This window comes from Vigna umbellata, chromosome 5 (assembly GCF_029865625.1).
Source record: "Vigna umbellata cultivar VRB3 chromosome 5, Vumbellata_1.0, whole genome shotgun sequence".
Classification (NCBI taxonomy): domain Eukaryota; kingdom Viridiplantae; phylum Streptophyta; class Magnoliopsida; order Fabales; family Fabaceae; genus Vigna; species Vigna umbellata.
In genome coordinates, this window is record NC_142169.1 from 30,802,349 (window position 1) to 30,830,000 (window position 27,652).

The 27,652-nt window shown below is 33.4% G+C and overlaps 3 protein-coding genes, 1 non-coding gene and 1 pseudogene across 4 annotated transcripts; 2 read left to right on the top strand and 3 right to left on the bottom strand.

The window, feature by feature from the left end:
• Positions 1-979: 979 nt before the first annotated feature.
• On the bottom strand, positions 980-3,336 carry LOC124828122 (pentatricopeptide repeat-containing protein At2g02980, chloroplastic-like). The gene has a single exon (XM_088115288.1). It carries the CDS (start codon positions 2,673-2,675, stop codon positions 1,284-1,286), a length of 1,392 nt encoding a protein of 463 aa, XP_087971414.1. The 5' UTR covers positions 2,676-3,336; the 3' UTR covers positions 980-1,283.
• A 2,070-nt stretch (positions 3,337-5,406) lies between these two features.
• On the bottom strand, positions 5,407-5,477 carry TRNAG-CCC (transfer RNA glycine (anticodon CCC)). Its single transcript has one exon. It is a non-coding gene; the product is annotated as a tRNA-Gly (tRNA).
• Positions 5,478-5,532: 55 nt separating this feature from the next.
• LOC148198091 (dephospho-CoA kinase-like) lies at positions 5,533-6,689 on the top strand. The gene is made up of 3 exons (XM_088114770.1): positions 5,533-5,691; positions 5,766-5,911; positions 5,998-6,689. Exons 1-3 carry the CDS (start codon positions 5,584-5,586, stop codon positions 6,455-6,457), a joined length of 714 nt encoding a protein of 237 aa, XP_087970896.1. The 5' UTR covers positions 5,533-5,583; the 3' UTR covers positions 6,458-6,689.
• Positions 6,690-11,560: 4,871 nt separating this feature from the next.
• LOC148198092 (uncharacterized) lies at positions 11,561-13,123 on the top strand. Its single transcript, XM_088115432.1, has 3 exons — positions 11,561-11,721; positions 11,841-11,916; positions 12,084-13,123. Exons 1-3 carry the CDS (start codon positions 11,668-11,670, stop codon positions 12,851-12,853), a joined length of 900 nt encoding a protein of 299 aa, XP_087971558.1. The 5' UTR covers positions 11,561-11,667; the 3' UTR covers positions 12,854-13,123.
• Positions 13,124-19,337: 6,214 nt separating this feature from the next.
• On the bottom strand, positions 19,338-22,706 carry LOC148198093 (uncharacterized; annotated as a pseudogene).
• Between the last annotated feature and the right edge of the window lie 4,946 nt (positions 22,707-27,652).

Here is a 27,652-nt window from a genome sequence, read left to right on the forward strand (position 1 = left end):
TCGCATCAGTTGATTAGCTTGGATGAAAATGAATTGATTTGCAGGATTCATCCACTGTTCATTGGAATTTTATTACAGTTGAATACACTCCACAATTGATTGGAGAAGCCGTAATCGGTTACAAGAGTGCTTTACAGCTACAAGAGTAGTACAGCTGCATGACTAGGGGTATTTTGGTAATCTTCAATTTCTACCAATTAAACTAATTTTTAAAATCTATCACATCAATCAAATCCTACACTAATTCTCACAAACTTTACTTCCAAATCCATTCTCAATTACCCACAAATTCACTCAAAAAAAACAACTAAAAAATTACCCTCAAATTCACTCAAATTCATTCAAATCATCTTCTCTAAATACACCAAAAAAACAAAGCCTAAAAGTAGATTGACCAGCCTACTTTACATAAAAAATGCAGATTAATATTTTTTTCCTGTTCTGTGTAACATTCTTTTCAGAAATTATTTGTTTTTATAACTTTTTCTTTAAAATACATTAGGAAGGATATTAATAATTTTAATTTTATTTTATTAAATGAATAGAAATAATAATTTTCATAAGTCTAATTTTCAAAATAAACAATATTTACAATTTCATAAGTACAAATATGTTAGAAATTTTATAATATATATATATATATATATATATATATATATATATATATATATATATATATATATATATATATATATCCAAATTCCCAAGAAACTACTCAGAAATGAAAGGAATAAGAATGAATGACTTGATGAATTGCTCAAAAATCTATGCCCTGTATAATGTTAGTTATAGTGATGGGGTTTTGTAAACTTATTCTGGCTCATCGACCATAAATGGCTGGCAATTTTCAGCTCAACAGCAGTAGGCCCTAAACAAGAATGCTGACCATATGTGCTTACTTTCCCTATGAAGTATATGCTTTCGACAGAAACATGGTTGGTCATTTTCTACCATCCTTGAACATCACAGACCAGTAATGTAGCCAAAATTACAGTACCAGCATCCTTAATCACTGACAAACAAGAAATACATGTTGAAGCACGGTGGGCCAAAACAGAAGTAATAACTGACTTGGAATTCTGTATGTTCAGAAATGACAAGTATTCCATCTTAAGTTGGATAAAAATGATAATAGACCAACATAGCTACTAAAAACCTCGCTCTTAAAAGCATGTGGCAAGAAGTTTGATTTCCTGGTTTGTTTGTATAGAAGTATCTCAAGGGGTTTGTCCTTGACACTAGACAGGAATATACCTTATGTTAAACACGACAATAGTTAGTTACTACGCTAAAAATTCGTTTACATGTCTTTGGTGTTCTACCTCCAGAGAACTACATCCCAAGTCCTTAGTCAGTTGTCTGTCCTTCATCACCCCTCTCACTTTCTCAACATCCCCCCATCTGCCCATTGCAGCATACATATTCGAGAGATGAACGTAATAAGTAGAGTTCTCCTGATCCAATTCAATGAGCTTTTCAGCAGCCAGCAGGCCCAACTCCAAGTCATCCTGAACTTTAGAACCAAATAACAACGATCCCCACATAGCTTTGGTGGGTCCAAAAGGCATGCGTCCCATGAACTCAACAGCTTCATGCAAACGCCCAGAACGCGCCAACACGTCAACCATACAAGCATAGTGTTTAACATTAGCGCAAAACCCATACCTCCCATCAACCAACAAACCAAAAATCTCCCTACCCTTGTCCACCAAACCCGAGTGACTGCACGCAGATAAAACCGCCAACAAAGTCACTTCATCCGCTCTAACACCCTCCTTCTCCATTCTGTTAAACCACCGAATCGCCTCTTGTCCACTCTTAGCCAAAGCTAACCCTTTTACAACAGCATTCCAAGTAAACACATTTTTTTCCTTCATACTCCAGAACACACTCAACCCATCCTCAACTCTCCCACATTTCCCATACATGTCAACCAAAGCCGTCCCCAGTATGACATCCAATTCCCAACCCCCCCTTTTTACAGCCCCATGTATCCACGCCCCCATTTCAACATTACCAGAGTGAGCGCAAGCATGCAAGGCGTTGATCATGGTGACCCTATTAGGCACAAAACCCGCATACTGCATTTGTTCAAACACAACCAAGGCATCATCATAGTTCCCAACGTTGTTGAACCCGGCGATCAACACGCTCCAGGAAACGACGTCTCTCTGAAGCATTTCATCGAACAGGCTGCGGCATAACCCCACTTGGCGGCTCGTGGCGTAGACGTCGAGGAGGGCGTTGGCAACGAAGAGGTCTTGGTGGTGGCCGAGTTTGAGGACGTGGGTGTGGACGCAGCGGGCTTGGGTGACGTGGCGGGCGTCGGAGAGGGCCTTGAAGAGAGGTGGGAAAGTGAAGTTGTTGGGGAGAACGTTGTTGCGGCGCATGTGGGCGTAGATTAAGAGAGGGGTGTGTGGGATTTGGGATTGGGAGAAGACTCTGATGAGGGTGTTGAAGATGTAAACATGGGGAGAAGGGAGGAGGGTGGTGAAGAGAAGAAGAGCGGAGTTTATAAGGCCGTGCGAATAGCACGCGCCGATGAAGTGCTCTGCGATTGTGGTGTTTGGATAGAGGTTACGGCGGATGAGTTGAGCATTTATCTGCCGAACTTGCTTCTGACTGTCACAAAAGTTCTGAAGAAGAAAAATCACACTCCTCACCCTGTCGTTCATCTCACTCTCACAACCCAATTCATGGTTAAAATTACCAGGGAAAGAAGGTTCTATAAATTTTTATGCTTAATTCTTATAATTAAGCAAAATGTTTAAATAAAAAAAAAGTGCGCATCCGGGGAATTGAACACCGGCCAGTACTGTGGGGAGGGTACTATGATACCACTACACCAAATGGGAAGGCTCATTTCTCTTCTTCTCTTTTTCTCTCGTCACTTCTCCTCTCTTCTCTTTCTGCTACTTCCCCTTTTTTTTTTCCATTCTCGTTCTTTATTTTTCTTTTTTTCGCAAATTTGAAATCATAGGGAGTAAGGGAGAAGAGCGGCGTGTGAGAGAACAATAATGCTCAAGAGAGAAACAGATTTAGGAATTTTGAGACTAGGGATTACGGTAAGTTATAGGAGAGAAAATTCGAGGAAAGAGATTTAATTTAGAGGCTACGAGCGTTCTTGGACGGGAGTTTGGTGGAACTTATAAAAGGGGACAAATTGTGTGAAGAAATGACCAATTTTAGGTATGAAAAACTCAACCTAAATGTGTCTGTTCGATGAATTTATATTCTTTTTTCGTGAACTTCGTAATAGTTTGAATATATAATATGTAAGTTGAGTTTGTAGAATATAATGCTTAAATATTTTAAAGTTCTTGAATTGAAATTGAGTTTGTAATTATTTCGTTTTGGTTGGGAATTTGATGCCGAGAACATGGTTGTGAATGCTCTATTTACGAAATTGGGTTCTGGGAATTTTACTGATATTAAATAGGGAAGCAAATGAGTGTACTTTGTGTTGTTTGATTAGGAAAAAGAAAAACGTTGGGGTTGTAATAAATTAACTTTGAGGGTTAAATAATTAAAAAGAATAAATTCTGGAAATTAAAAAGGTATAATGTATATATGTTAATATTAAGATACGAATGTTTGCTGTGACTAACTTTTGTTGAAACGTGGAGTGACATGGCAATATATTTGAATTGATTGTGATTAGGAACAAATCATGATTCGGTGATGAACAATGGGTGAATGCTGCGTATGTATTAGGATTGAGAAATTATGACGTTCGTGCTTATATAGTTTGAATTAGTATGGCCAGGTTCACTGTTAAAATCATGTCATCCTGTGAAAAATTCTGCTAATATTTTTCTAGCCCTTTATGATGGTTACAACTACTGAGAGATGGTTACTGCTACTGAGAGATGGTGATATCAGATATCCATATATACAGGTGATTTTCCCAGAGACTTTAATCTCTTCACCAAATTTTTGAGGCTTAACTATATAGTGAGTGTAGTCTGCAGTGTTTATGGATGAAATTTCTGCAGAGTCCTTGCTAAGTCTGTTTTTCTAATACCTTGTTTTTCCATCCAAAATATTTAATTACCTTTGTTAAATTATAAAATATAAAAATAACATCAAGTAAAGGATGGAGAAAGGAAATATACTTTTCTACACCAAATATGAAAATGACCTCATTGAGGGCAGAGACTTTTATTTTAGGTACATCTTGCATTTTGATCATCAATACTTAATTCTAGGCTACGCTAGGAATTAGGATCATCAAGATCAACCAAAATGTTTCTTTTAATTAGTTTTATCATCCTAGATCTTACTCCCCTTATCTTTATCTCAACCAGTCTTAAAATATATAGAGTCAGATTTTAGACCTCCTGCGATCTTAATAAGGCTTATTAAAACTAACCCTTGTGCTTGTGTCTTTTTCCAACTTTGTCTGACAAAAGCGTGAATGTAAATGCCCTGTATACAAGTTGGGAGGTACAGTACCAAGTAGGTTTATGTACTGTGAAACTGAGACTACAATTGTCATAGTAACATGTGTTGTCATAGTAATTGTCCTTATTGAGGTCATCTTATTGGAAGATTGATCATACTAATACACAATAACCAGGACTGCACTCATAGTTATGTAGCACAATTGGTAAAATATGTAGTAATCATGTTCCTGCATGAGTTCTGCATGTGTCATACTTTATGCAGTTATGGAAATGATAGAGTGAACCGATTGGTAGTTTTCAGTATGGGAATTTGATCACTGGTTTCTTAATTTCTTCAACATTTATGAGTAATATCTATATGACATATCTGATTTATACTACAGTCAAGGTTTTTTAAGGAACGAAAAAAATGAACTTTCTCAATCATGGCTGTTTTTCGAGACGAAGTTACTCTTCAAAACTTTCTCCCTTATTTAGTTTATTTGTATATGTTCGAGAGTGTTGTGCTACTTCAATTTTCACCAATAATTTAAGGGTTGATATTTACCTTTTCAATGAAGTCGATGGTTTTGCTGTCCGTTATCTTTCTTCCCTGCTGATCCTTGACATGAAATACTGCATTTCATTAGTCGAACAAGTTAGCTGCTGAACATCTGATTTGGGAAGAGAAGGCTTGGACACATGTTAGCATGACTATTGATATTGGATAGAAGTATGAGTTCTGCAGGTTTAAAAGCATGACACATTTAGCATCTAAAACTTAAATACGCAACTACACACAAGGATTCTAGTGTGAATAGAGAGAAAGATGACATCCATTTTGTTTGTAGTTGTGAAAGGATGTTAACCCATAGGGTTTTGGGGGTATTTAGTCTTTGAACTTCTTAATAAAAGATTTTTTTTTGGCCCTAATTCATACTTAAAATTACCAGGAAAAGAAGGTTCTATAAATTTTTATGCTTAATTCTTATAATTAAGCAAAATGTTTAAATAAAAAAATTGCGCATCCGGGGAATCGAACCCCGGTCAGTACCGTGGGAGGGTACTATGATACCACTACACCAGATGCGCTTGTTGGCTTCAGTGTTGAACAAAATGATATTTATTATATAGTAATGTTTAAAACTTAAAGTAATTTGTATTGTGTTGATTTTCGGAGTTGAGATTGATCGAGGGAATGAGGATCGTTGGGCTCACTGGTGGAATAGCATCTGGGAAGAGCACCGTTTCGAATCTGTTCAAGTCGCATGGTGTTCCCGTTGTAGATGCTGATGTCGTTGCTCGTGTAAGTTCCTCTTCTCTGTTTTTGATTTTGGAAAAAGAATACAATGGTCTGTGATTGTTTATTGGAATTTGCAGGAGGTGTTAAGGAAAGGGAGTGGTGGATGGAAGAAAGTGGTTGCGGCTTTCGGGGACGAAATTCTTCTCGAAAATGGAGAAGTGAATAGACCCAGGCTTGGCCAAATTGTTTTCTCCGACCCGGATAAGCGTCAATTTTTGAACCTGTATTTTCAATTTTCGTCTTGTTTGGTTCCATTTGAGTGTATTTTTGAATTATTGTTTTGAATTTAGGGTCATTGCAATGTTTTAGATTATTGGCTCCTTACATTGCGCGTGGGATATTTTGGGAGGTTTTGAAGCTATGGGCGAAGGGTTACAAGGTCATTGTTCTTGATGTGCCTTTGTTATTTGAAGCCAAGATGGACAAGTTCACGAAGCCCGTTATTGTTGTTTGGGTTGATCCCGAGACGCAGATTCAACGGCTCTTGGCCAGAGACAAGTCAGCGGAGGAGGAGGATGCTCGGAATAGGATCAATGCTCAAATGCCATTGGATGTGAAAAGGGGTAAAGCAGATATAGTTATAGATAACACTGGTTCGTTTGATGACTTGAGGCAGCATTTTCAGAAAGTTTATGTTGAGGTCTCAAAGCCATTGACATGGGCTGAGTTTTGGCGCTCCAGACAAGGAGTGTTCACCATTCTTGCTTCTGTCACCTCAGGTGTTGTTCTATTTATCAAGGCATTCGACAACCATACCAACACTTTATAGCTACTTGTGTTCTACACGTTATTTGTTAATACATTATATATATCCCTTTAAAACCCAAAACCTATGAGTTCTTTTCTGTAATGCTGCTGTTCAAAGATGAATAATTTAAATTTGAATATTCAGCTTAAAATTTTAAATAACTGGGAGATGAACCATTGTGTTATATCTCTTGTGTCTTGTTCTGTTTCTTTTTTGTTGTTGTTGGTTCGAAATGAGTATTATTGTTTGGTCATGAAGGCTTCTGAATTTTAAATATGTATTATGTTTGATTAGCGTCTGTCTCTGAACGCTTTGGTTCTCTGCCGAGTGTTGAAAATAGAGATGGAAACTTGTCTATGTTCTGTCTATTTAAACAGGTTCTGCTTTCATTTCTTGACCTCTTAGGATGAGAATTTTTCTGGCTTCATTATTTTGGCATCGACCTTGAGGGGAAATCATAAGTGGTGAATTGCAATTTTTTTAGATTTGCTGGTTAGATATTATGCTGTGATTGGTTTTGACACTAAATAAATCTCAGTCTAGGAAGTCCAAACATGGTAAAGATGATGCCGTTTAGCCTCAAATTTTGAAAAATGTTTCTTTCACCTCAAACTATCTCCTCAAAACACCAAGTTCCTGATTAAGGTCACTGTTTAGACGACCAAGATTGCTGCGGAGATGTTTAGAAAGTACTCTTTCTTCGAGGACTTTCTTGGTGACAAGGCTCTCGTAAGCCACGTTGAGGTTCCTTAGAGGAGGTACTACCCTCTTGGATAATTATGCTGTTTTCATCTTCAGCCACGGACATTGTATCTTTGAGATAAAAAACATTCCTAAGCAGTAAATTTTTCTCCTCAAGCATCTGACTTTTTTCTTTTATTTGTTCTTTGCAAATCTATCAATTCTGCATGCGGAGCCGCCACTTAGACTTAGGTGCACCGTCTCGTTTTTCTCCATTTTCCACTTCAGTCCTCACTTGCCTCATATTCTCTAGAAGTTCAACGTTCTCTTTCTGCAAAATTTCATTCTTCTAGCTCATGGTCTCAATCTCTTGTTCCATGATCTCTTTCTTTGACACTTTTTTTTCACCCAAGAACTTTTCTCAGATCGATGTTGCAGAAGGACCTACTGCTTTTCCTCTTGGCTTTTCACACAAGAACTTTTCAAGCCCTCAATGTTGTCTAAAATGTGCAGTGTTGGTGGTATTCCTCTTGCTTCATTTTCAAGCCCCACACACTTGATGAATATCCACTTTAAGCTTTCTAATTTCTTGTAATAAAAACTCTTCTTCCATCAGTTGCATAAAGTTTTCAATCTCCAACTCAGATAACTGTGTTAAAAAATCAAGATTTGGTACACTTCTTACTGTGACTACATCATAACTTTGATAAGGATTACTGCTTTTTTTCATTGGTCGATGGATTAAAGGTGAGATAGGAAATATTGATAATGGAAATCATATTTCACTTTTCCAAAAGCCTGTCAAAACCATTACCTAACATAAAGTGGAAGGTAACCTAGTGTCCATTATGATATCATGCTACATGTTGTATTGACAAGGATGTTTTTGTTCTTACATTGAATATCACGACTATATTCTTTACCAAAAGACTGCGTAGCGTCTAATATTCTATTTCTAATGATTAATGGTTTGAAATGGGTCTCCCACACTTAAGTGATAATCCATTGCCTGCTTTTACTAATTTTTACTTGAGGCACTACTTTCTATTTTGCATTTTGCTGTCACCTTTTCTCTCTTGGATGAGTTCAATGACACACATGCATACACCAGATAGATTTTGGACTGCGACTTGGGATTCATCTTTTAATTAGTTGTGTTTAGAATTGTAATGTAAATTATTGATTTTCCCTTTGCCATGGGAGATATCATTTAATATTTTCCATTCCTTACCTCTGAGGGAGTAGTTGTTTTGCATCTCCGACCTTTACTATTCAACCTTTCCACCGGTTGACTTTTCTTTTCATCCAAGGGGCAAGAATAACTATATGGCATCATATGGTATCGGTTACCCCCTTCTTGTTCTTGCTCTAATTTCTTTAGTGAAATCTGCCACGGAGACTGGCGATTTATGTCTAAAGTCTATACAAATTGATTATATCAAAATTAATAAATAATGTGACATATTACTGTTTAAATTATAATAACTTCTTAGTATATTAATTCAGGCTACCATCTAATGAAACTGATATTAACATCTTTATTGATTTTATACACAAGAGTTGATTGGTTCCTTGGACAGAAGTACATTTTCTCCTTAACGTTTTGTGCAGTCTGCCGGGATCTAGAGGAAGACGACATACCTGTTGCTCTACGTGGTAAGATTTTGGCTTGAAAATCCGAAATTTTCTCTGGCTGTATTTTGACCATTTGACCGATTCCAAATTAACATTTTGGCAAAGTGTTATTTAAGAATATAACAGTTTCTAGTCACTTTTTGGACTAATTGGACAAATTATTCAATTTATCTGTTTACATGTGCATTTAATAATCTGTTAGATGTCTCATCTTATGTAACCATGCTTAATTATTTGTTAGCTTGCTTGAAGTTGTTCTGAAAGAATGAATTCACTGGGAGTGGATTGGGGAAGTTGTTGGCAATGATTAAATGTCTGAATGGCTAGCAATTCACCTGAGTGGCCGCCGATGATCAAGGTTCCATGTTGAAAACAGTTCTTCCAGAAATTTGGAGTTTTGGTTTATTGCTTTTGCCACAAATCACGATGGTAAGAGTCAGCACAATCACAACCATCTGTTGCATAGCAAATTCTTCTGGTCTTTGATAGCAATGCTTGTTTGTGTGGGGTCACTATCCTTTATATTGATTAAAAGTATAATAGAAAAATGTTTCTTTGACTTTTTGAGCAAATAATGAAATTTTAATATTTAATTCTATATTATTTATCTTTATTTCTTTGCTCTGTATCCATACTGAAATAAGCATAAAGTTAATGGAAGAAGGAAGAAAACCCTGGTACTGTGATTGCTATAAGTAATTATTATGCGTTGAATCTATGAGACGTATAAGCCTAAGAGTAGGAAACATTGATAAATGGAGCCTGAAACTGAGAATGGGGTGGTAGAAATTATTGGATGGTATTTAAAACTTTTATTCAGATTCTCTAACGAATGGCCATGCTCTGAACAAGACGTACACTTTCCTGATTGCCTTCTTCAACAGTTCATGCCTTTAAAATATTTTCTCAAAAGTAATTATTCTTATATGATCTTTCTAAGGTGTAAAATAATTATATGTCTAGAAAGTAGAATTGTTAATAAAAATCCAAGAGAAATTCACTTATAGAAAATTATATGATTTGGTAACATTATAAAATGTACGAGTATAAATATGACTAAAATAATTGATTGAATGCTTTATCTATTGTCAATTTATATATAAGGACATTTGAAACTCTTGAATAAAGGCAAAGAAAATAGACTGTATAATTAAGTATTTCAAGTGTTCTAAGATAAGATAGTTGAAAGAGAAAGATTTTACATAAATTATTTTTAGTCTTGATTCTTACACAAACTGTTATTATGTATCAGAATAAATTTTCAAGTTGAGATATAAGTAGAAGGAAAATTCATCTCTCATTCGACTTTAAGACCTCATTTTTATTATTTGTTATGATTTTGTTTTTAAAAAACGTATTGATTATAAAATAAATTGTGTAATAATGTTGTCAACACAGTAGTTATAGTTGAAACTACTTTGACAACTGCTAGTAATGACCTGCATTGATTCATAGTATATTTAAATAAGTTTATGAGTCTAATTCAAATAAAATAAAATAAAATATCATATAACAAAAGAAAACTTATATATTTATTGTCTTAAAAAAAAATTTAATCATGTGAATCTTTTATAGGTAGATGAGATAATAATGTTATATCTTTCCAGAGAACAAGTTCCAAATAATTTCGATCACTTAGTTACATAAATCATTACAAAAGTTTGAGTTAAAATTTGTTATCTTATGTTAACTTTGCTTATGAAGTTGATAAAAAAAAAAAAAACTAAGATAGCCCTAGTGAGTAATCTTGGTTAAGGGTGTGGTTAGCTTAGCTATGTGAAGCTTCTAGCATGGAGACAATGAGTGGTAGACCCGTTATCGTGTGGGTTGCAGTCCCAGTGAGCTCTGCTTTTGGGATCAGAAAATGAGCGGTACTAAAAGTGATGAAGCCCTTTAAACCGTCTGATATGACAGATAAGACGTAAAAAAAATGATGCAAAGGACCACCTACACTACACCACACTACATCTGTTTTACATACTCTGCTCCTTACAACTTCAAACGTATAATAAACCAATCCAACTTATCACAACCTTAATCCCATCATAAAATATTCCACAACTTGAATTTTTGCCTCCTTTGACGCCACTTTTCCCACATGAAAACATGATATACCTGTACTGAACAATATCCTCCTTCTGCATCACGTGAAAAAATCACGTGACTTTGCTGATGTGTCATCACCATAATGCTTATCTCTGCCTGTGTTAAAGGTGACATGGCTTCCGCACCAAATGAAATGAGTGCTCTGATTCCTTTTTTTTGTAATAAATAAATGAGTGTTTGATAGTGTTTTTTTTTCAACATTTCTATCATTGAGTAAAGTTTCACGTTAGATTAGATTCACTGAATAAACAATGGCCAGTGCCAATCAATGACATCACTGTAACATTTAACCCAAAAATTATCAGTATATCAATAACACTGTCTCGGTTACCACATAATACATTAAAGTTCTGTATTTTGAAAATAGTCGTGACCATTTATAATATACAGGTGCATGAAAACTTTACTTTTTTTTAAATTGGACTTTTTAATATTATATTAAAAATCGATTATAATTTATTCTAACGAAATTTATATAAATATATTGTTTTTACTCGGTATCATAACACGTCTATTAATGTCTAATTATACGTTCAAATCTTAAAAAAAAGTTTGCAATATTTAATCTAATTTGAATTAATCAGATGTCTAATATAATGTTTTAAAGGCTAAGAAAAAGATAAATGTGAAAATAATGTGATAAGAATGTTTGAGTGTGAAAGAGTTTCCCTGAAGGATGATTTATTTAAGTCCCCCTTGCTGCATGTTCCTTACTTCCTTTGGGCACCAACAAACACATAGACACATCCACTTAGATCAACTTTCCTCATCCCTTGATTTCCACTCCACCAAGGTACCAAACCTACCAAATGGCAGCAAAGCCTGCAGAAGAACCTCCTCATGGAGAAACTCTCAAGTACCAGGTGATTCATCATTTTCTCTTTTGAGTTTGCATGTGCATATCCAGTTATTTCTCTCTATCTATCACTTTTTCTTCTCATCAACTTCATCCAAATTTCCAATTTCTCCATTCATTTTACAGACGTGGGTTCTCAAAGTATTGATCCACTGCGAAGGCTGCAAAAAGAGAGTCAAGAAAATTCTTCAAGGAATCGATGGTATCTTTAATACTTCTTTTGTACATACATCATCCCTTTTATTATACAGATATATCTCATCTTCAAACTTTGTAGGTCTTGATGATATAATGATTATCTTAACATGGAAGTAACTAATGATGTGTTGGAAGAAAAGAAATACTGATTATATGTTTATAATGGTATAGGGGTTTATAAAACAGAGGTGGATTCTCTGCAGCACAAGGTTACGGTCACTGGTAACGTGGACGCCGAGACTCTCATCAAGAGGCTTTCAAGGTCAGGGAGGCTAGTGGAGCTTTGGCCAGAGAAACCAGCTGAGAAGAAAGATAATAAAAAGTCGGGAAAATCCAATAAGGGTGGTGATATCAACAAGGAGAAGGAAAACCAAAAGAATGGTGAACCAGGTGCTGATGCTGGTTCAAACGAGGGTTCTAAAGATGGTGCCGGTGATGGTGAAGATTCCGAGAAAGAAGAACACGGTGATGAATGTGAGGAGGGAGGTGGTGGTGGTGGTGGTGGCGGTGGTGAAGGTGGCAAAAAGAAGAAAAAGAAAAAGAAGAAGAAGAACAACGGGGAAAACGGTGGTTCTGCATCTGTTCCTCCTAAGAATGGAGAAATTAGTAAAGTTGATGCATCGGTGGCTTCAAATTTGGGGACTTCAATGGCTGCGAAGGATCTTGTTAACCCTCCAATTCAGCATGCCTACCCTTATCCACATGTGTATTATTCACCTCCTCCTGCTCCTCCAGCTTATGGATTAAGCTATAACACAGCATATCCTATCTCAAGTGCTTCATATTATGTCGGGGCACCCATCATGCCCATGCATGCTTACGCCACTCCATACTCTAGACTGCCACCACCTCCTCCACCGTCCGATCCGATCAAGCACTATGGTGCAGATGATGATGATGAGGATGAGTACGGAGGTGGTGGATATTGCTCCATCATGTGACAGTGAAGTACTTGCTATAACTAGTGTTATTTATTACTTATCAGTGATAAAACTAGTTTAAATTTTGTAACATGTTCAACCAAATTAGAAATTAACTACGGTGTTCGATGCTTTGTCTCTGCTTCCTTTTTCTTTAACCTTGTTAAGAGTACAGCTTTTGTGGTTTCCTTGTAATGCTCTGCAATTTGTAGGTCCTGAAATCTTCATTTCCCTCTCTATCATATGTGTAAAGTATCTTTATAAGTAGCAGCTTTTCTTTTTCTCTTTTCATGTTTCATTGCTGACTAGTTACATGCTGGTAAATGGTTTTGCTAATTCTCATGCATGTTAATAAATAATTACTTCATACAATGCTTCATCCACTTCTGCAAAGCGATTCTCTACTTGGTTAAAACTGTTTATCTTTTGCTTTATCGTTTTTTGGCCTTTTGGAGGTATATATGGTAGTAGCATCGCACTTCCAAGGGATCTAAAGCTTGTTTCTATAGTTGTTGCCACGGCTTCTACTTTTTCCTCCTTTCTCTCAATACAGGGAACATGCTCAGCACCCGATCAATTAAGATAAAAGAAAAACAAATATCTTTTTCACAACTAAATTTTTTATATTCATTTCATCCTTTTTTTTTTTACTTTTTTTTTCCCCTTTCTTAAAAAAAATACAAATGTTTACATTTTATAACCATCTTATTCTTATATCATGTATAAAATAAATATAAAAATGTGTCATGGATCATTACTCTAAAATAAAACACCTCTATTTTTTTATTCACAATAATCTAATAGAGTAAAAAAAATCTTACATTATATAAAAACAAAGTTAAACATTATACGTATATAAAAAAATTATTATCTTAAGATCAATAAAAACAATTAGAATTCAAGTACGAGTCCAAGTCCCACGTTAGATAAAAATGAGAAAATAGATCACAATATAAAGATAAAAGACTCATTAATCCATAACTTTAAAATTTTGGATAAAAAATGATGTCAATTCTTTGTGGTTGAGTTCATATCTCATTGGTATTATGTCTTTCCAACTAAGATATATTTAGCAACAATAATATAATCATGTCATATATGTATATAATGTTTTTAACCTTACACTTTGTTCACTTGAACGAATTTGGAGAAGAGTGATTGAATGGATTTGAAGGTAACTTTTTTGTTGTTTATTTGAGTGGATTTGGAGGTAAGTGAGAGTGGATTTAGAAGTAAATTTTTTTAATTTGTCACATCAATCAAATCCTACACTAATTCTCACAAACTTTACTTCTAAATTCATTATCATTTACTTCCAAATCTACTCAAATAAACAACAAGAAAATTTACCTTTAAATTCTCTCAAATTCATTCAATCACTTTCCCTCAAATCCATTCAAGTGAACAAAGCCTTAAAAAAGAAAATTCCCATCAAATTTCTGGCCTTTTTCTTTTTCTATCATAGGGAAAAATGCATGTTTTCGGTGTTTCACTTGTGCAGGTTTTGCTTAGGTTTGGAGAGACGAGAATAGGCTTCAGTTAAGCAAAAAATCAATACTCTTGAAGCTGGCTATTTTTCTCCAATTTGTTACTTAACCAATAAGGAAAGTATCACATTAAGAAAAGTGGCACTCTTTTGTCTCATCATCCATTCATTAATCTCAATTTGTGCTGGCTGGACCCAATTGAGTTAGATAAATTACTATCAGTGAGTATAAAAGTACCTTTTTTACACCTAATTCTCTCAATTTGCGTAATAATACTATAAATTAAGCAGCGTTTGAGCTATTTAGGTGAATACGTTAAACAGTTACTTTATGTGATTCTCAAGATTCAAGCTAATTACTGTAATCAAAAGTAGAATATTCACAAGATTATACCTCTTCTTTCACACTGATCGCATAGTCATGTCAGAAAAAGTTTGAGAGTTTATATAACATTTTTGTGCTGTCAACGTATCACCATATATAAGCATCCAAAATAAGTTTGATAATCTGCAGCCCCACAATCCCTTCCAGAAAGCCCCACGAAGCTAATTGTGTGATTGATTGTAATTGAGACTAATTATTGTGTCAAAGAAAGAAAAGTTAATATTAGCATAGTATGATATGAAATTATGCACATTAAACGACAAATTTACAAGAGTTCACTGTTTTAAACACTGTCGTTTTTTGATGGATCTTCTGGATTATTAATTACCAGAATTTACGACAAAGCATATCCAAAAGTTCTGTTCTGTGTAGACTTTAGGTGCAAAGACGGAGGAGTGACATGATTTATTGGGTCCATGGTTGAGTTTATCGAGAAGAAAATTAACTGTGAATTACACAAACATTAATAATATTTGAATTAATTATATAAAAAATTGATATTATTTTTTATTCAAAACTTTAATGCAATAGATTAATGATTCATATACTGTTTTACTTTTTCATTTTTATTAAATGTGTTACTTAGACTTACTTGAATTTTCAACACTCTTTTACCTTAATATAAAAAATTCCCATTTTTGTAAAAATGGTTTTCTAATACTGTTACGATGTATTCAATAATCCCATTATTTTTTCAACTTTTTACAGTATCTTTTAAATTCCAAAGCGGTTGAATTGTATATTATCTTAATGAACTTGTAACCACACTCGTGCATTAATAAAACAAATGTGAAAGTTTGAAGAGAATAATACTATTTTTTGACTCTTTTGTATACTTGATTTACATGTACAGAAGAAAAGACTGTTATCTGATAATAAACATGCGTGAAGGATAAATGATTATAATTTGGTTGTAGTAAATCATAATTTATAACTATATATAAAAACTTGTCTAGTCTTGAATATGAGAAAAAAAATACTAATCATGCTAATTGAAAAAGTTAGTTAACAACATTAATTGCACTAACTTTATGTTAAAAGTAATCACTTTTCTTAAGTTATCTTTTCTTCAAATTTGATAAAAAAAGGGGATCATTGAAGATAAAACCTCAATTATTTGTATTTGAAATTAATATTAGCACAACATTTTGCTTATATTTATGATCAGATAAAATATTACATGAAATGTTTGTTTTTATTTGTGTTGTTTATTAGTCAATGTTATAAATTTAAGGATTGAATAGAAATGAAAAAGTTAAATATTATATAATAAATAAGATTTATAAATCTATTATTTTAAGATTTTTTTTAAAAGTGATATTAATATAGTTGGACTCTAATAATTTCTACCTAAAATATCTTTTCTAGAAATAAACCATCAAATTTATATATATATATATATGAAAAGAGAAGAGAAAGAAAATCACAGTATTTTAATGATGATAAAAGTAAATCCAAGAATTCAAAAGATATTGAAAAATTTATAGTTTAGTTTTAAGCTTTCGTAATAAGTCTTTCATATTTGATATTTGTGTATAAAACTTACTTTAGAGAGATACAAAAAATAGTCTAACACAAAATTACTTAGAAAAGACTTAAAAGTTCAAAAACACTTCATGATAATCGATATTAATTAAAGTGGTAATTAATTATTCAAACAATTTCAGATTTTCAGAAAAGTTTTTTTTGATTTTGATTATCACATAGAGAAAATAATTTTTTTAGAAAAATTTCTTTGATAATCAATTATCACTTAAAATAATTGATTATCAGTAATAGATACAAACAGACTCTTCAGTTTTTTAACCTAATTTTAAAAATAAGAGTTTATACATTTTACTTAAACTTAGTTTCAAAAATAACTTTTCATTTCAGAGGTTTAGAGTTGTGTTGCCAAAGAAACTCTTCGTGTTTTGTGAAAAGAGACTTTGTAAGACCTAGTGAGAGTAGAGCAAAAACTTTCAGTAAGTGTGTCTTAAGTGATTGAGTGTTGTTGTTGTTAGAAAAAGTTGTCATCCTTTGTGTCTTTTAAATGAGGTGTTTTCATTTATTGTGTGATTCAAGAATCGAGTTATTCATTTTTGTGATGGTAAATTATGATTATTTTTATTGATTTGTTAATTCCTTCTCAGATATATTAATAATTATAAGGTCTTTTAATCCGAACTAGTATAAAATTATATGTGCAAATATCTCTTTTTTTATATTCTTTGTCTTTATTGTTATTATTTAAAAGGAATAACTTATAAATTGAACAGTCAATTTATAAAAAGGGAAAAATTTTAAAAAACACAATTTTATTAAAAAAACTAATTTACCATCTCTTAATTTTTTATTCATATGCTAATATTTCACTACCCGATTCTAACAAACTTAAATCATTTGCAACATAAAACTTTAAGGTTTAATGCCTATGAATATTTATTTTTCTCATATGTCAGTTAACTTTTTTATTTCTATTTAATATAAAATTTTAAAGTCATACGTATTTGGATTTTTAAGAATATTCTTCACATGAGCTTTTACCAAAATAGGACGTTCTTGTCATTGATTAGCATAAAGACAAATTTGAATCTAATACTAATATTAATTATTATGGCTATAATAAACTGAGATAATTATTATATTTGATATGAGTTATCAATATAAAAGACTTAACATGATTTCTAACATAAAAATTTAATATTCAATGTTTATGGATTTTTAATTTTTATATATCACTTAATTTTTTTTTATTTAATATAAGACTATCAATTTTAAGATTCCTTAAAAAAAATAGAAATTGTTAACATTGATATGTTAGAGTGTCATAACTAACAATTTAATAAACTTGTGAAATTTCTTGAAATATTCAAAGAACTTCTGAAAATGTTGAGCAATTTGATAAAGATAAGCTCCTCCAATCACTCGATGTTGATGGTAGAAAATTACATTTGTTCTTTTGAGGTTTGAGAAAAACCCTGTGAATTGTGGGATGCATGATTGCTGTGTGTTCTCTTGAGAAAACGTGCAACCACAGAGTCACATAATTGCCACTTTCTTTTAATAAAGATTTTGAAAAAATTTAAACAATAGAATGAGAAAACCATTGATAGTAATGACCTCTTGATTAGTGGTCAGTCGCTATTTGTTTGGCATGCTTCTTTCTACTTGAAGACTGGTTTATAATAATTGTTGGTTGAACATAAACGATAAATGTTCGAAAGGACAACAAAAAAAGGTAGTGCTGAGAATAAAAGTTACGTGTGACGGGACGAGATATGTCGGACAATTTATCAGAAAGGAAAACTTTAAAGCCCTTTCATCAAATCTCTTAATTATAAAGGTATACTTGTTTTTAGGTTTAATTGATCTGGAGTCTTTATTTATGCAGATTTTGCGTCAATTAGGTTTTCAAGTAGTTCAATTGAGTCTCTATTTATAAAAAATTGAATCAATAAAGTATGTGCCGTTAAATTCTTTGGATAGTGTTAAAAGTGTTGTCTAGTGACTAGGTGAGGTGGCATTTGATAGGAACGTGACACATAAAAATGATTTTTAATTTTAAAAAAGAGTGCGAATAAAGTAATTACTCTTGAAAATTAGATTGGAAAAGACGATGGAAAAGAAAACAGATAGACAAATCGAAAGGGTAGCTTGGAAGAAAGGGATTGTGCATTTTTGGTTAGGGATCTGAGGAAAATTTAGAAAAGACATGAACATAGAGTTGAAAAGGAGGGAATGAGGTTTATAGGTGGGTTGAGAAACAACATGCATTGCAGACACCATACAACCATTGCGTTTTCTCTTTCCCTTTCTTTATTTTCTCTTATTGGTTGGGTCGGTGCAGTACAGAAACTTTATCATAAAGCAGATTTCTTCTTCTTCTTTTTTTCTATTTACAAGGCAGAACTCTTTCCTATTATCTATCAAAACCTTCAAATCCATTAGATTCAAAACCTTTTAATTTTTATTCAATATTATATTAAAACGTTTGAATTTTTAATACTGTAATAAAACTACCTATATTTCTTAAAAATGGTTTTAGGATGCGAAGATAACTAATTTTATTGCAAGGACTATAGGAAATGATTAAAATGGTTTGGTAAAAATATTCTATTGGAGAAGGAAGTCCTCGAAAAAATTACTTGAAACGTATTAAAATCTTTATTATATATATATATATATATATATATATATATATATATATATATATATAATTGTTTTTATCAAAACTGTAAAAAGAATTATCAAAATATCAACATACTTCTGAAAATTGTAAAACAAAAAAAAATAAACTTAATTTAGTAAAATTGTTTTTCTTGATCTTAAAAAAAATCATCCTAATTCAACATTCCTAGACTTATTTATATAATTTAAATATCTTGATTGATTACCATGCAACTTTTTTTAAGAAAATCTTTCGAAATCCTAATCCAAATTTATGTTTTATGAAAAGATTGTCATTAGACTATAATATATATGGAATAATTTCATATTAAATTATATTTTGTAAACATTGATTTTATATTTAGTTATATGACTCAAAAATTAATTTATATTAACTTATAAAACAAAAACGAAGTGAATACATCCTATCAATTTCAAAATTGAGACTACATCCATCGTAGACCCATCTCAAACTTTCCCTCAAACTTCCCAGTGAAGAAGAACAGACAAACCACAAGCGCAGGGAATGAATAGTACACCCTACAAAACATTACTCACCACAAAAATTTACATTGCGCTTCTGTTTGAACCTTCTGCACAGGAAAAGCAACCATTAGCATAAAGCAAGAAATTCTGTAGAATTTTACCACCAACTTCGATCAAACTGTGATGAAATTGTGAAGAACGTTTTGGTGCTTCAAGGCCACAACAGCCATCCACGCGGACCAACAGTGGGATTTAACTAGTTCTTCCAAGGCTTTTTCAGTTGACTACTCTCCGAATGCATCCCATTCTGCAGCTGAATATTTTTTTCTCACTGGTGTCTGGTGTATGATGGACAGGTATGAAGCCTCCTTCTGTGTTTTTGGTGGCGTCCTGGTGAAACCTGGAAGTGTAACTGTTTAGCATGTCAATCAGCACTCATTTCAATGTGTTTTTTATCACTGGGGAGAAAAAAGTTGTCCAAAGATGATACTTCCACAGTAAAAGTAAGGATACGAGAAATCGAGCAAACCTGCTGCAGAAGATTTACAGGGCGACAAGGTAGGGCTTTTCAGTTGTGGCTGAAAAAGTAGAGAGTCCTCTTTATTTTGCATCTTGTTGTACATGTGTTCATCTTGTGAATCACCAAAAGCTGACGAGTCACGGACCTGGGATCTCCTTCTGCTTTTCTTGGCTGATTTAAATAAAGGCCCACAGAAATTTTACAAAGTAAAATACAAACTGAAAATCAAAGAACATGGTTATCTTGCAAATCTGAGTCTAAATTCCACGTTGATAGAAATGAGAAAAAAATTTAGGAGAAAGTAGAATATTATATAAGGATAAAAGGTTGTGATGATAAAATAAAACACTGTATAAAGATATAAAGATGAAAGGTTTTGATAGAAAGTGATGTAAATTCTTTATACAATTAATCTGATATCTATATTGATGTTTGTATCTAATGGTAAAAAACAAAAGTAGAAACTATAAACACGGTTTAACCTTACTTCCACTACCGTTATTGAAACAACTTGAATCACCATTGACCAATTTGATATTACACTTTCACACTAAACTGAAACCACTGCCTAATAGTGCTAATTTTATACTAACAAATGAATAATATCTCTTAATATATAAAATGAATTTGTACATACAATTAAGAAATAGGAAAGAAAATCCTCGTCCAAAATTTAAGGAAAGTTGACTAACCTGCGTAAATGACTAAGGAATCTCATCTTATGCATCCTCTCCAACAAGGACACGAGTGATCCACAAAATAATGCCAATGTTCCAATTTATATAGTCGTGTGCTTATCTTAAGCATCAACAACAAAATAGGAATGTTGGTGGAGATAAAATAAATAAACATTCCTGAAGAATGATAATCACAGGCAAAATCCTTATAGCCCACTCAACAAATTGAGCAGTGCTTGTGTCCACTGATCCTTCTTCAGTCAAGACAAGCTTGTGGACCACCCAGAACCACAACCAGCTCCAACTACTGCAACGAAAGTCAGCAGAAATATTGCCAACTGCTGTTGACATAGCTTAAGTTAAAGGTTGAAAGATCCTCATATTTGACAATTTATACATTGGAAAAATATAACTAACTACCCAACATATAACATCTTCTACATCCAGTGTCTCTTTTATTTTCATTAGTTTTTCTCTTCTGAATGAGAGATAAAAATGAGATCAATATAACTTGAAATTTTAGCAAGAGATGAGGAATCTTACTTGGAAGAAATGGGAAAAGATTGCATACCATGGGTTCATAAATTTGGACATCTAAGATCAATATACAAAATGATCGAAAATTAATAACGATGTTACTCAAAATACAAGTGATATACTTAAATGAAGAAAAACATTGTGGGTTATCATACTATTGTACATTAGGCCATACTCTCTGATAATGTATGTTATTCCAATTGCCATTGCAGTGCAATAATGAAATGCCAATGACTTGCTTATGAAGGACGCCAGGCTCATCAGAATAATGCCCAGCGTTAATGATACACAAATAAGGTGAAATAAACATACACATAAGAACACTTACATTCTATGACAGAAACCTCAAAATTTTCCAGTGTGGAACCACTAGTCCTTATGTCTAAGATCTTGGGGTCAAAAGGAAACATTGATCGAGTCCCATAACCCTTTGCAACCTTCTCCCACTGGCTATGCGGGCACATCCCAGCTACAAGAGAGACATTCCTGAACATACAGAAATGTCTTAAATCAATAACACTAATTACTTTTCCAATTCAACTTCAACAGAGGACAAGTAGTTGTAAAGCAAAGTGATAGTCCTTGCATGACCAAATGCACAATGCATAAAATGAATGATTGTCATCATATTCACTCAGTAATACAATAACTACATTCAATCCCACAAATGAAATAAGTATTTGTCATGATATGTGCTCTTCTTTTGCTTTTCTATCTTGTTTTTCGCACTTTTTTACTGTACTGTATTGTCTTCTATTAAATGATTAATTCATTACTGAATAGAAGCACGTAATTTTTCTTGTTAATAAAAATTCTGCATATTGACAGCCTAAAGAAATTGGCATAACATCTCATCAATATGTCAAGGAGTTGGCAGAATCTATTAACATAAAGATGTTTGATAGCATAGTTCGTGAAGCAGTTGAAGAAATTAGAGTGTCTGCCTCATCCCTTGTAAGTTTAATAATTCCTACTTCAAGATATCAGTGACGACACAATATACATAGTGAACTTCAAAGCCACCTAATATGCTAGCTCTCAGACGAAGCCCCTTGTAGCTGTAGCATGATGAAATGATGATAATGACATAGCTACATATTTAGCACTAAATGCTTAGTGATATTTCTTCCTCTGGTTTATAATGGGATCTGTTGGAACAAAAATACCTGATATTTTATTCTCAGTAGCTAGTCTATATATGTTACTGACGAAGAGCATGGTTCTCTTGAAGATTTTATGGTTTTGATTATGCTACAAGAAGAACTTAAAAAATTTGTATTGCATTTATTTAAAAGCATTTCTGTAGAATAAATTAATAGGAATAATTTTGTTGATGTAAATACTTAGAAGTTTTCCATTTTAGAGAAACCTTCCACATATAATCGATTATTTGGTGTAATAATCGATTATCACGAGTTTAATTAAAGAAGAGTTGTTCGTGCAAATAATCAATTATTTTTCCGGTAATCGATTATCACTTTTTGAAAACCCCATGACGGACACAAATAATTGATTATCACTTATGATAATAGATTATCACTGGCAGTTGAGATATGTCTTTTCAGTTTCTGACCCTGCACGAACCTGGGCTTATAAACAGAGGTTTTCACAGCTCTTACAAGGTAACTTTTCATTTGAGAGTATTAGAGTTGTGTGCTTAAGGGAAGTGTGAGTGAAAAGGAATCTAAGTCACCTGAGAAAACAGATACATTCTGAGGAAGTTGTCGAGTGTAGAGATGTTCAAATCAAGTCTTGTGAATATGAGAAGTTTGCTCTTAGTATGTCTAAGGTCAAAGCGGTTATCTTCAAGTTGATTGAGCAAATTCTTCCGTTCGTTTGTCGAAGGAAAATATTTTTTGTTCTTTATCTTTATTCATTGAATATAATTGTAATAACAATATTTTAGTGAAAAAATTAATCACTATTTAAAGTGATTAACGACTGGACGTACAATCTTCTAATTCGAATCAGAAAAAAAAAATTTGTGTTGATTTTCTTTAACTCTATTTCTTTAGCACTTAAACTATTTGATAAAAGTCTTAAAAAGAAAATCAAGATTTTAAAAAGAATTATTAACACGCTTTCCACTCTTTAAAACCCTTTTCGCTGCCCGAGACACTGGTATCAATAGTCTATTGTTTCTAAATTTAAGGCCTATATTTACAACCATCAATTCTTTTTTAGGCATGACTCTAATTTTTAATCTCAGGTTGAAGTAGAAAACATGACTTCTAGGATGGCGGGCTGTCATCGAGGTGGATTTGCTCTCTATAAACTGATGGTTGACAACAGAAAGATTACTTGATGGAAGTTTGTCGCGCTCACAGTTTTCAAGCATGGTGTTGCAAATTGTACTACATGTCTTAAAAAACATTATCATACAAAATTTTCCTACTATCATTTAATATTCAACAAATGAGAGAAACTGAACTCTTCACACGCCCTTATCATACAAAAAGAACATCATTAAATTTAACAACTAAATAACAATCTCTAATAAAAATAACAAGACAGAACATACTTGTTTTGTCTTGCTGCTGTGTTCCCTCCTGGTCAGTTGGTGCTTTTTACATTCATTTCATTATTTCAAAGATTCCATTTCCATCAAGAACATCAACACTAAAATAGTCATAAAACAGATAGTTGATTTTCTTTGGATGCTTTGTGAACCATGTGATGACACTATAGATGTAAGCTTCTTTTTATGAAATTTTGTAAGAGACACCAGAAAAAACTTGCACTACTAAGTAATTAATAGGATTTATATAAGAAATTAAAACATCGTCGTTAACTTAAAATGAGTCTTTTTATTTATATATTATTCATCTGATTTATTTTTATCGATTTTTGAATTTTTAGGTTTTTTCATTTGATTCTTTTTTATGTTTCATTCTTGTTTAAATGTATGGATAGTCTTTAAAAATGTATAGTTTTATTAAAATTTATAATCCTTATATTTAACAAAACTAACGTAGTTTTGTTTCGTGCTAAAGATTGGACCGTGATTCACGTTTTTATGTACTCCGTGTGTGAATTTGAACGGTGTTTGAAGAATATGTTATTGAAATGCAGTTCCCATAGAAATTTGCATTTCAAATGTCAACGTTGATAATTTTTATGTTGAAGTTTTTCAAAGAGAAATCGATGACCAAGAGCAAAAGTGGCTAACTTCATCACTGAAAATGACAGACTATTTGATTCATATAACTAATTATGTAAAAAGGTAAAATTTTAAAACACAAATACTTTCTTCATCTTAGTACAAATTATTTTTTGAGAATATTTAGAAACGTTTAATTACATAGTATAATTTGTCAAAGAGTATATTTGATACTTTTGTAGTATTTTTTTTTTTCAAAATGTATTGTTTTACTTGATAAATTTCATTGAAAAATAAAAACAATCTTATGAAATTACTTAAAAGGAAAAATACATGTGAGAAGGCCGAACAAATCTCAATTTTACCGTATTAGTTTATCAATGCAACCACCAACAATCGCGCACACAAATCAAGTTTTAAATCTCATTGTTAAAAATATTTAAGACTAAAGATTTTAAACTTAGGCCTTTCAGTGACTCGGGAAGATGACAAATTTTTTATTAAAGTTATTTAGTTAGTTTGAGGAGAGAATGAAGAATTCTTCTAATGTTACAACAGAAATAATAAATTATTGGATATTATTATTATTATTATTATTATTGTAAATTAGTTTTAAAAACATGTAATTCGTGTCATTATATTTTTTCAAAAAAATAATAACTTATAAAATGGTAGTGGATAATTCATAGTATGTACTCTGGATAATTTATATACATTTTTAAGATATTTTTTTATCATTTTATAAGGATAAAATATAAATACGATATGTGTATTCTATAATAGAAAATTTAAATTTACAAAATAAACATTACAAACAACTCAAACAAAAGTCAAAAAGAAAAAAACGTAATAATTCAATATAACTCTATTAGAGCATTAATAGATTTTAATTCACATTCCCTGTAAGGACTTGGATTTGAGTCAGCAAAAAGGGGATGACAAGTGGCAAAGGATGAGAGGTTGAGTACTTTAAAATAAAATTACATTAGTTTGGAAACAGTGGGTTTTAACTCATTCCTCTTGTCTGAGAAACCATTCCCCTTCCAGCAAGCTCTCTCCTCCTCCTACATCTTCTCCCTTTCCATCCTTCACACTGAACCATTAAAATCTTGATTAGGTGCTGCCCCAACGATCACAAAGTAGCGGGTGTTGCTCTTAGTCGGTCAATTTTCCCAAATCTGAACCGGTAAGAAAACCCCCTTTCTCATGTGCCCTAGGGTTGTAAGCATGTGATTGAACTTGGTGCATGCAACCCATTTCGTTTTCTTCCATAATCTAGCTTCTATTTGGTGCTAAGATTCGTTTTCTATCATCAATTGATGATTTATAGGTGATTCTAACCTTTTGAAAGTGCAAGCAAGTGGTCTAGGGTTTCTACTTGAGCTTGGTTGTCTACACTAGAGGTAAGGGGAGCTAGTTCTCTTTTTGATTTTACTGTATGACGTGATTACATAATGATTTTCAAATTGGTATGTTGTTGGAAGCATAATTTTGAATTTTGCTAACTTGAAATGCATGTATGAAAGTGTGAGTGCTACGTGAATGTGGTGATTGATGGATGTGAACTGTTTGGGATGATTTTGAGTGATGAATTATGTATGTTGGAACTGTTTTGGTGTGTAAAATTTGTTATGGTGTTGATAGGAAGGAAAATCAAGTGTCTTAGGGTCACTTTTTGGTCATTTTAGAGGAAGTGAGGTAGGGATTTTGAGTAAATGAAGGCTGCAGTGTTCCTGGACTGTTTGGGCAGCCTAGACAAGTCCATTGTGACTTGTTAGAAGCATAACAGTAGTTGAAAACAGGTTCCAAGTAGTGGAATCGAATTTGGGTCCCTAAGTTGTTGAAATTAGTGTTTTGGATGCTGAAAGTGAACTTTAATCACTTAAAAATGGTGGTAGAAATGTTTAGAATCATTTGGATAAGTTTAATTAAGTCTAAAATGAGAATTAAGAGTCTAAGAAGTTGGGAAAAGTGGTTAGAAATGGTTAAGGGAGGTTCTGTTACCATTCTGCAGAGTTCTGAGAATTCTGCAGAATTAAATTCTGCAGAACGCGCAAACTGAGCGTTCGTCCATGGCGGAGCTGAACGCTCGGCCATGCATGTGCTGAGTGACGTTCGGTCAAATGTTGGTTGGATGAACGTTCGGTCTTAGGAGATGATAGTAATAGCGTTCGTCCATGGGAATGTGTTAGTGATTAGCGTTCGTCCTTGTCTGGGGACGTTCGGTCAAAGGTTGGAGTGATTAGCGTTCGTCCTTGTCTGGGGACGTTCGGTCAAAGGTTGGTGTGATTAGCGTTCGTCCTTGTCTGGGGACGTTCGGTCAAAGGTTGGTGTGATTAGCGTTCGTCCTTGTCTGGGGACGTTCGGTCAAATGTTGGGGGATTAGCGTTCGTCCTTGAGCCGGTGTTAGTAATCAGTTAGCGTTCGGTCATGATGAGGCTTGATATTGAAGCGTTCGTCCTAGTTATAACAGCGTTCGTCCAAATTGGGTTCGTCCAAGTGCTTTTGGCGTTCGTCCAAATAGGGATCGTCCAAGATGTTAGGACGTTCGTCCAACAGGGTCCGTCCAAGGACTTTTGGGCGCTCGTCCAAGCAGTTCGTCCAAGCGGTTAGGACGTTCGTCCAAACAGGGTCCGTCCAAGGACTTTTGGGCGCTCGTCCAAGTAGTTCGTCCAATGGTGTTAGGACGTTCGTCCAAACAGTGTCCGCCCAAGGGCTTTTGGACGCTCGTCCAAACAGTGTTCGTCCAGTGATATTTTCTTTTGTGCTTTCTCTCATTCCAGTAAGCTTTGTTAATTAAATATTTCGGTTACAATTTATGAATGCATCTTCATGTGATCCAGATTGGTTGAAAGTGTATGATTATAAGTGGTTTATGATGTACATTGTTGATTCAAAAGGAATATTATGAGATTTAAAATGGTCGGATTAAATCGGAAATTTAGATCTCTCGGTGAGATCAGTTAGTGTATTGAATGAATGTAAGAGGCTTCCATATGGGGGGTTATCCCTAACACTCCAACGGTCTTTCATTCTCACTTAGAGAGGATCGACGCGTGTGGTGGGAGTAGTGGGAGGTCCTAGGGTAGACGCTATCACTGGAGGTCTATTCCGCGGTAACGGATTAGCCTTGTGTATGGTCGGGTGGAACCCCTCGGCAATGGCTTTGCAAAGCAGTAGAGGCCATCACAAGTGCACAACCCGCCCCAGCTCTACATACATTCTATGTCCGGACGTGTCTAGAGTCTTAACATGATAGGATACTTGTCTTGATGAGTGTTATTAAATAAATGCTTATGTTTATGATGACTTATGTGTATGGATATTCTGGTAAATGCTAGATTGGTTGAAAATGAATTGTATGATTGTTTGAGATCTAGCTCACCCTTGCATTTGTGTGTGTTGCATGTGTTTGATTTCCCTCTTGCGATGATCATCCAATCCTTTGGATGTGAGCAGTAGGTGATGATGTACCCTTGG

Excerpts from the sequence above, each read along its gene's own strand:
- LOC124828122 (XM_088115288.1), bottom strand. The coding sequence starts at position 2,675 with ATGAACGACAGGGTGAGGAGTGTGATTTTTCTTCTTCAGAACTTTTGT.
- LOC148198091 (XM_088114770.1), top strand. The coding sequence starts at position 5,584 with ATGAGGATCGTTGGGCTCACTGGTGGAATAGCATCTGGGAAGAGCACC. Across the intron at positions 5,692-5,765 it reads ATGCTGATGTCGTTGCTCGT|GAGGTGTTAAGGAAAGGGAG; the intron begins GTAAGTTCCTCT and ends TGGAATTTGCAG. Across the intron at positions 5,912-5,997 it reads AAGCGTCAATTTTTGAACCT|ATTATTGGCTCCTTACATTG; the intron begins GTATTTTCAATT and ends GCAATGTTTTAG.
- LOC148198092 (XM_088115432.1), top strand. The coding sequence starts at position 11,668 with ATGGCAGCAAAGCCTGCAGAAGAACCTCCTCATGGAGAAACTCTCAAG. Across the intron at positions 11,722-11,840 it reads GAGAAACTCTCAAGTACCAG|ACGTGGGTTCTCAAAGTATT; the intron begins GTGATTCATCAT and ends TTCATTTTACAG. Across the intron at positions 11,917-12,083 it reads AATTCTTCAAGGAATCGATG|GGGTTTATAAAACAGAGGTG; the intron begins GTATCTTTAATA and ends ATAATGGTATAG.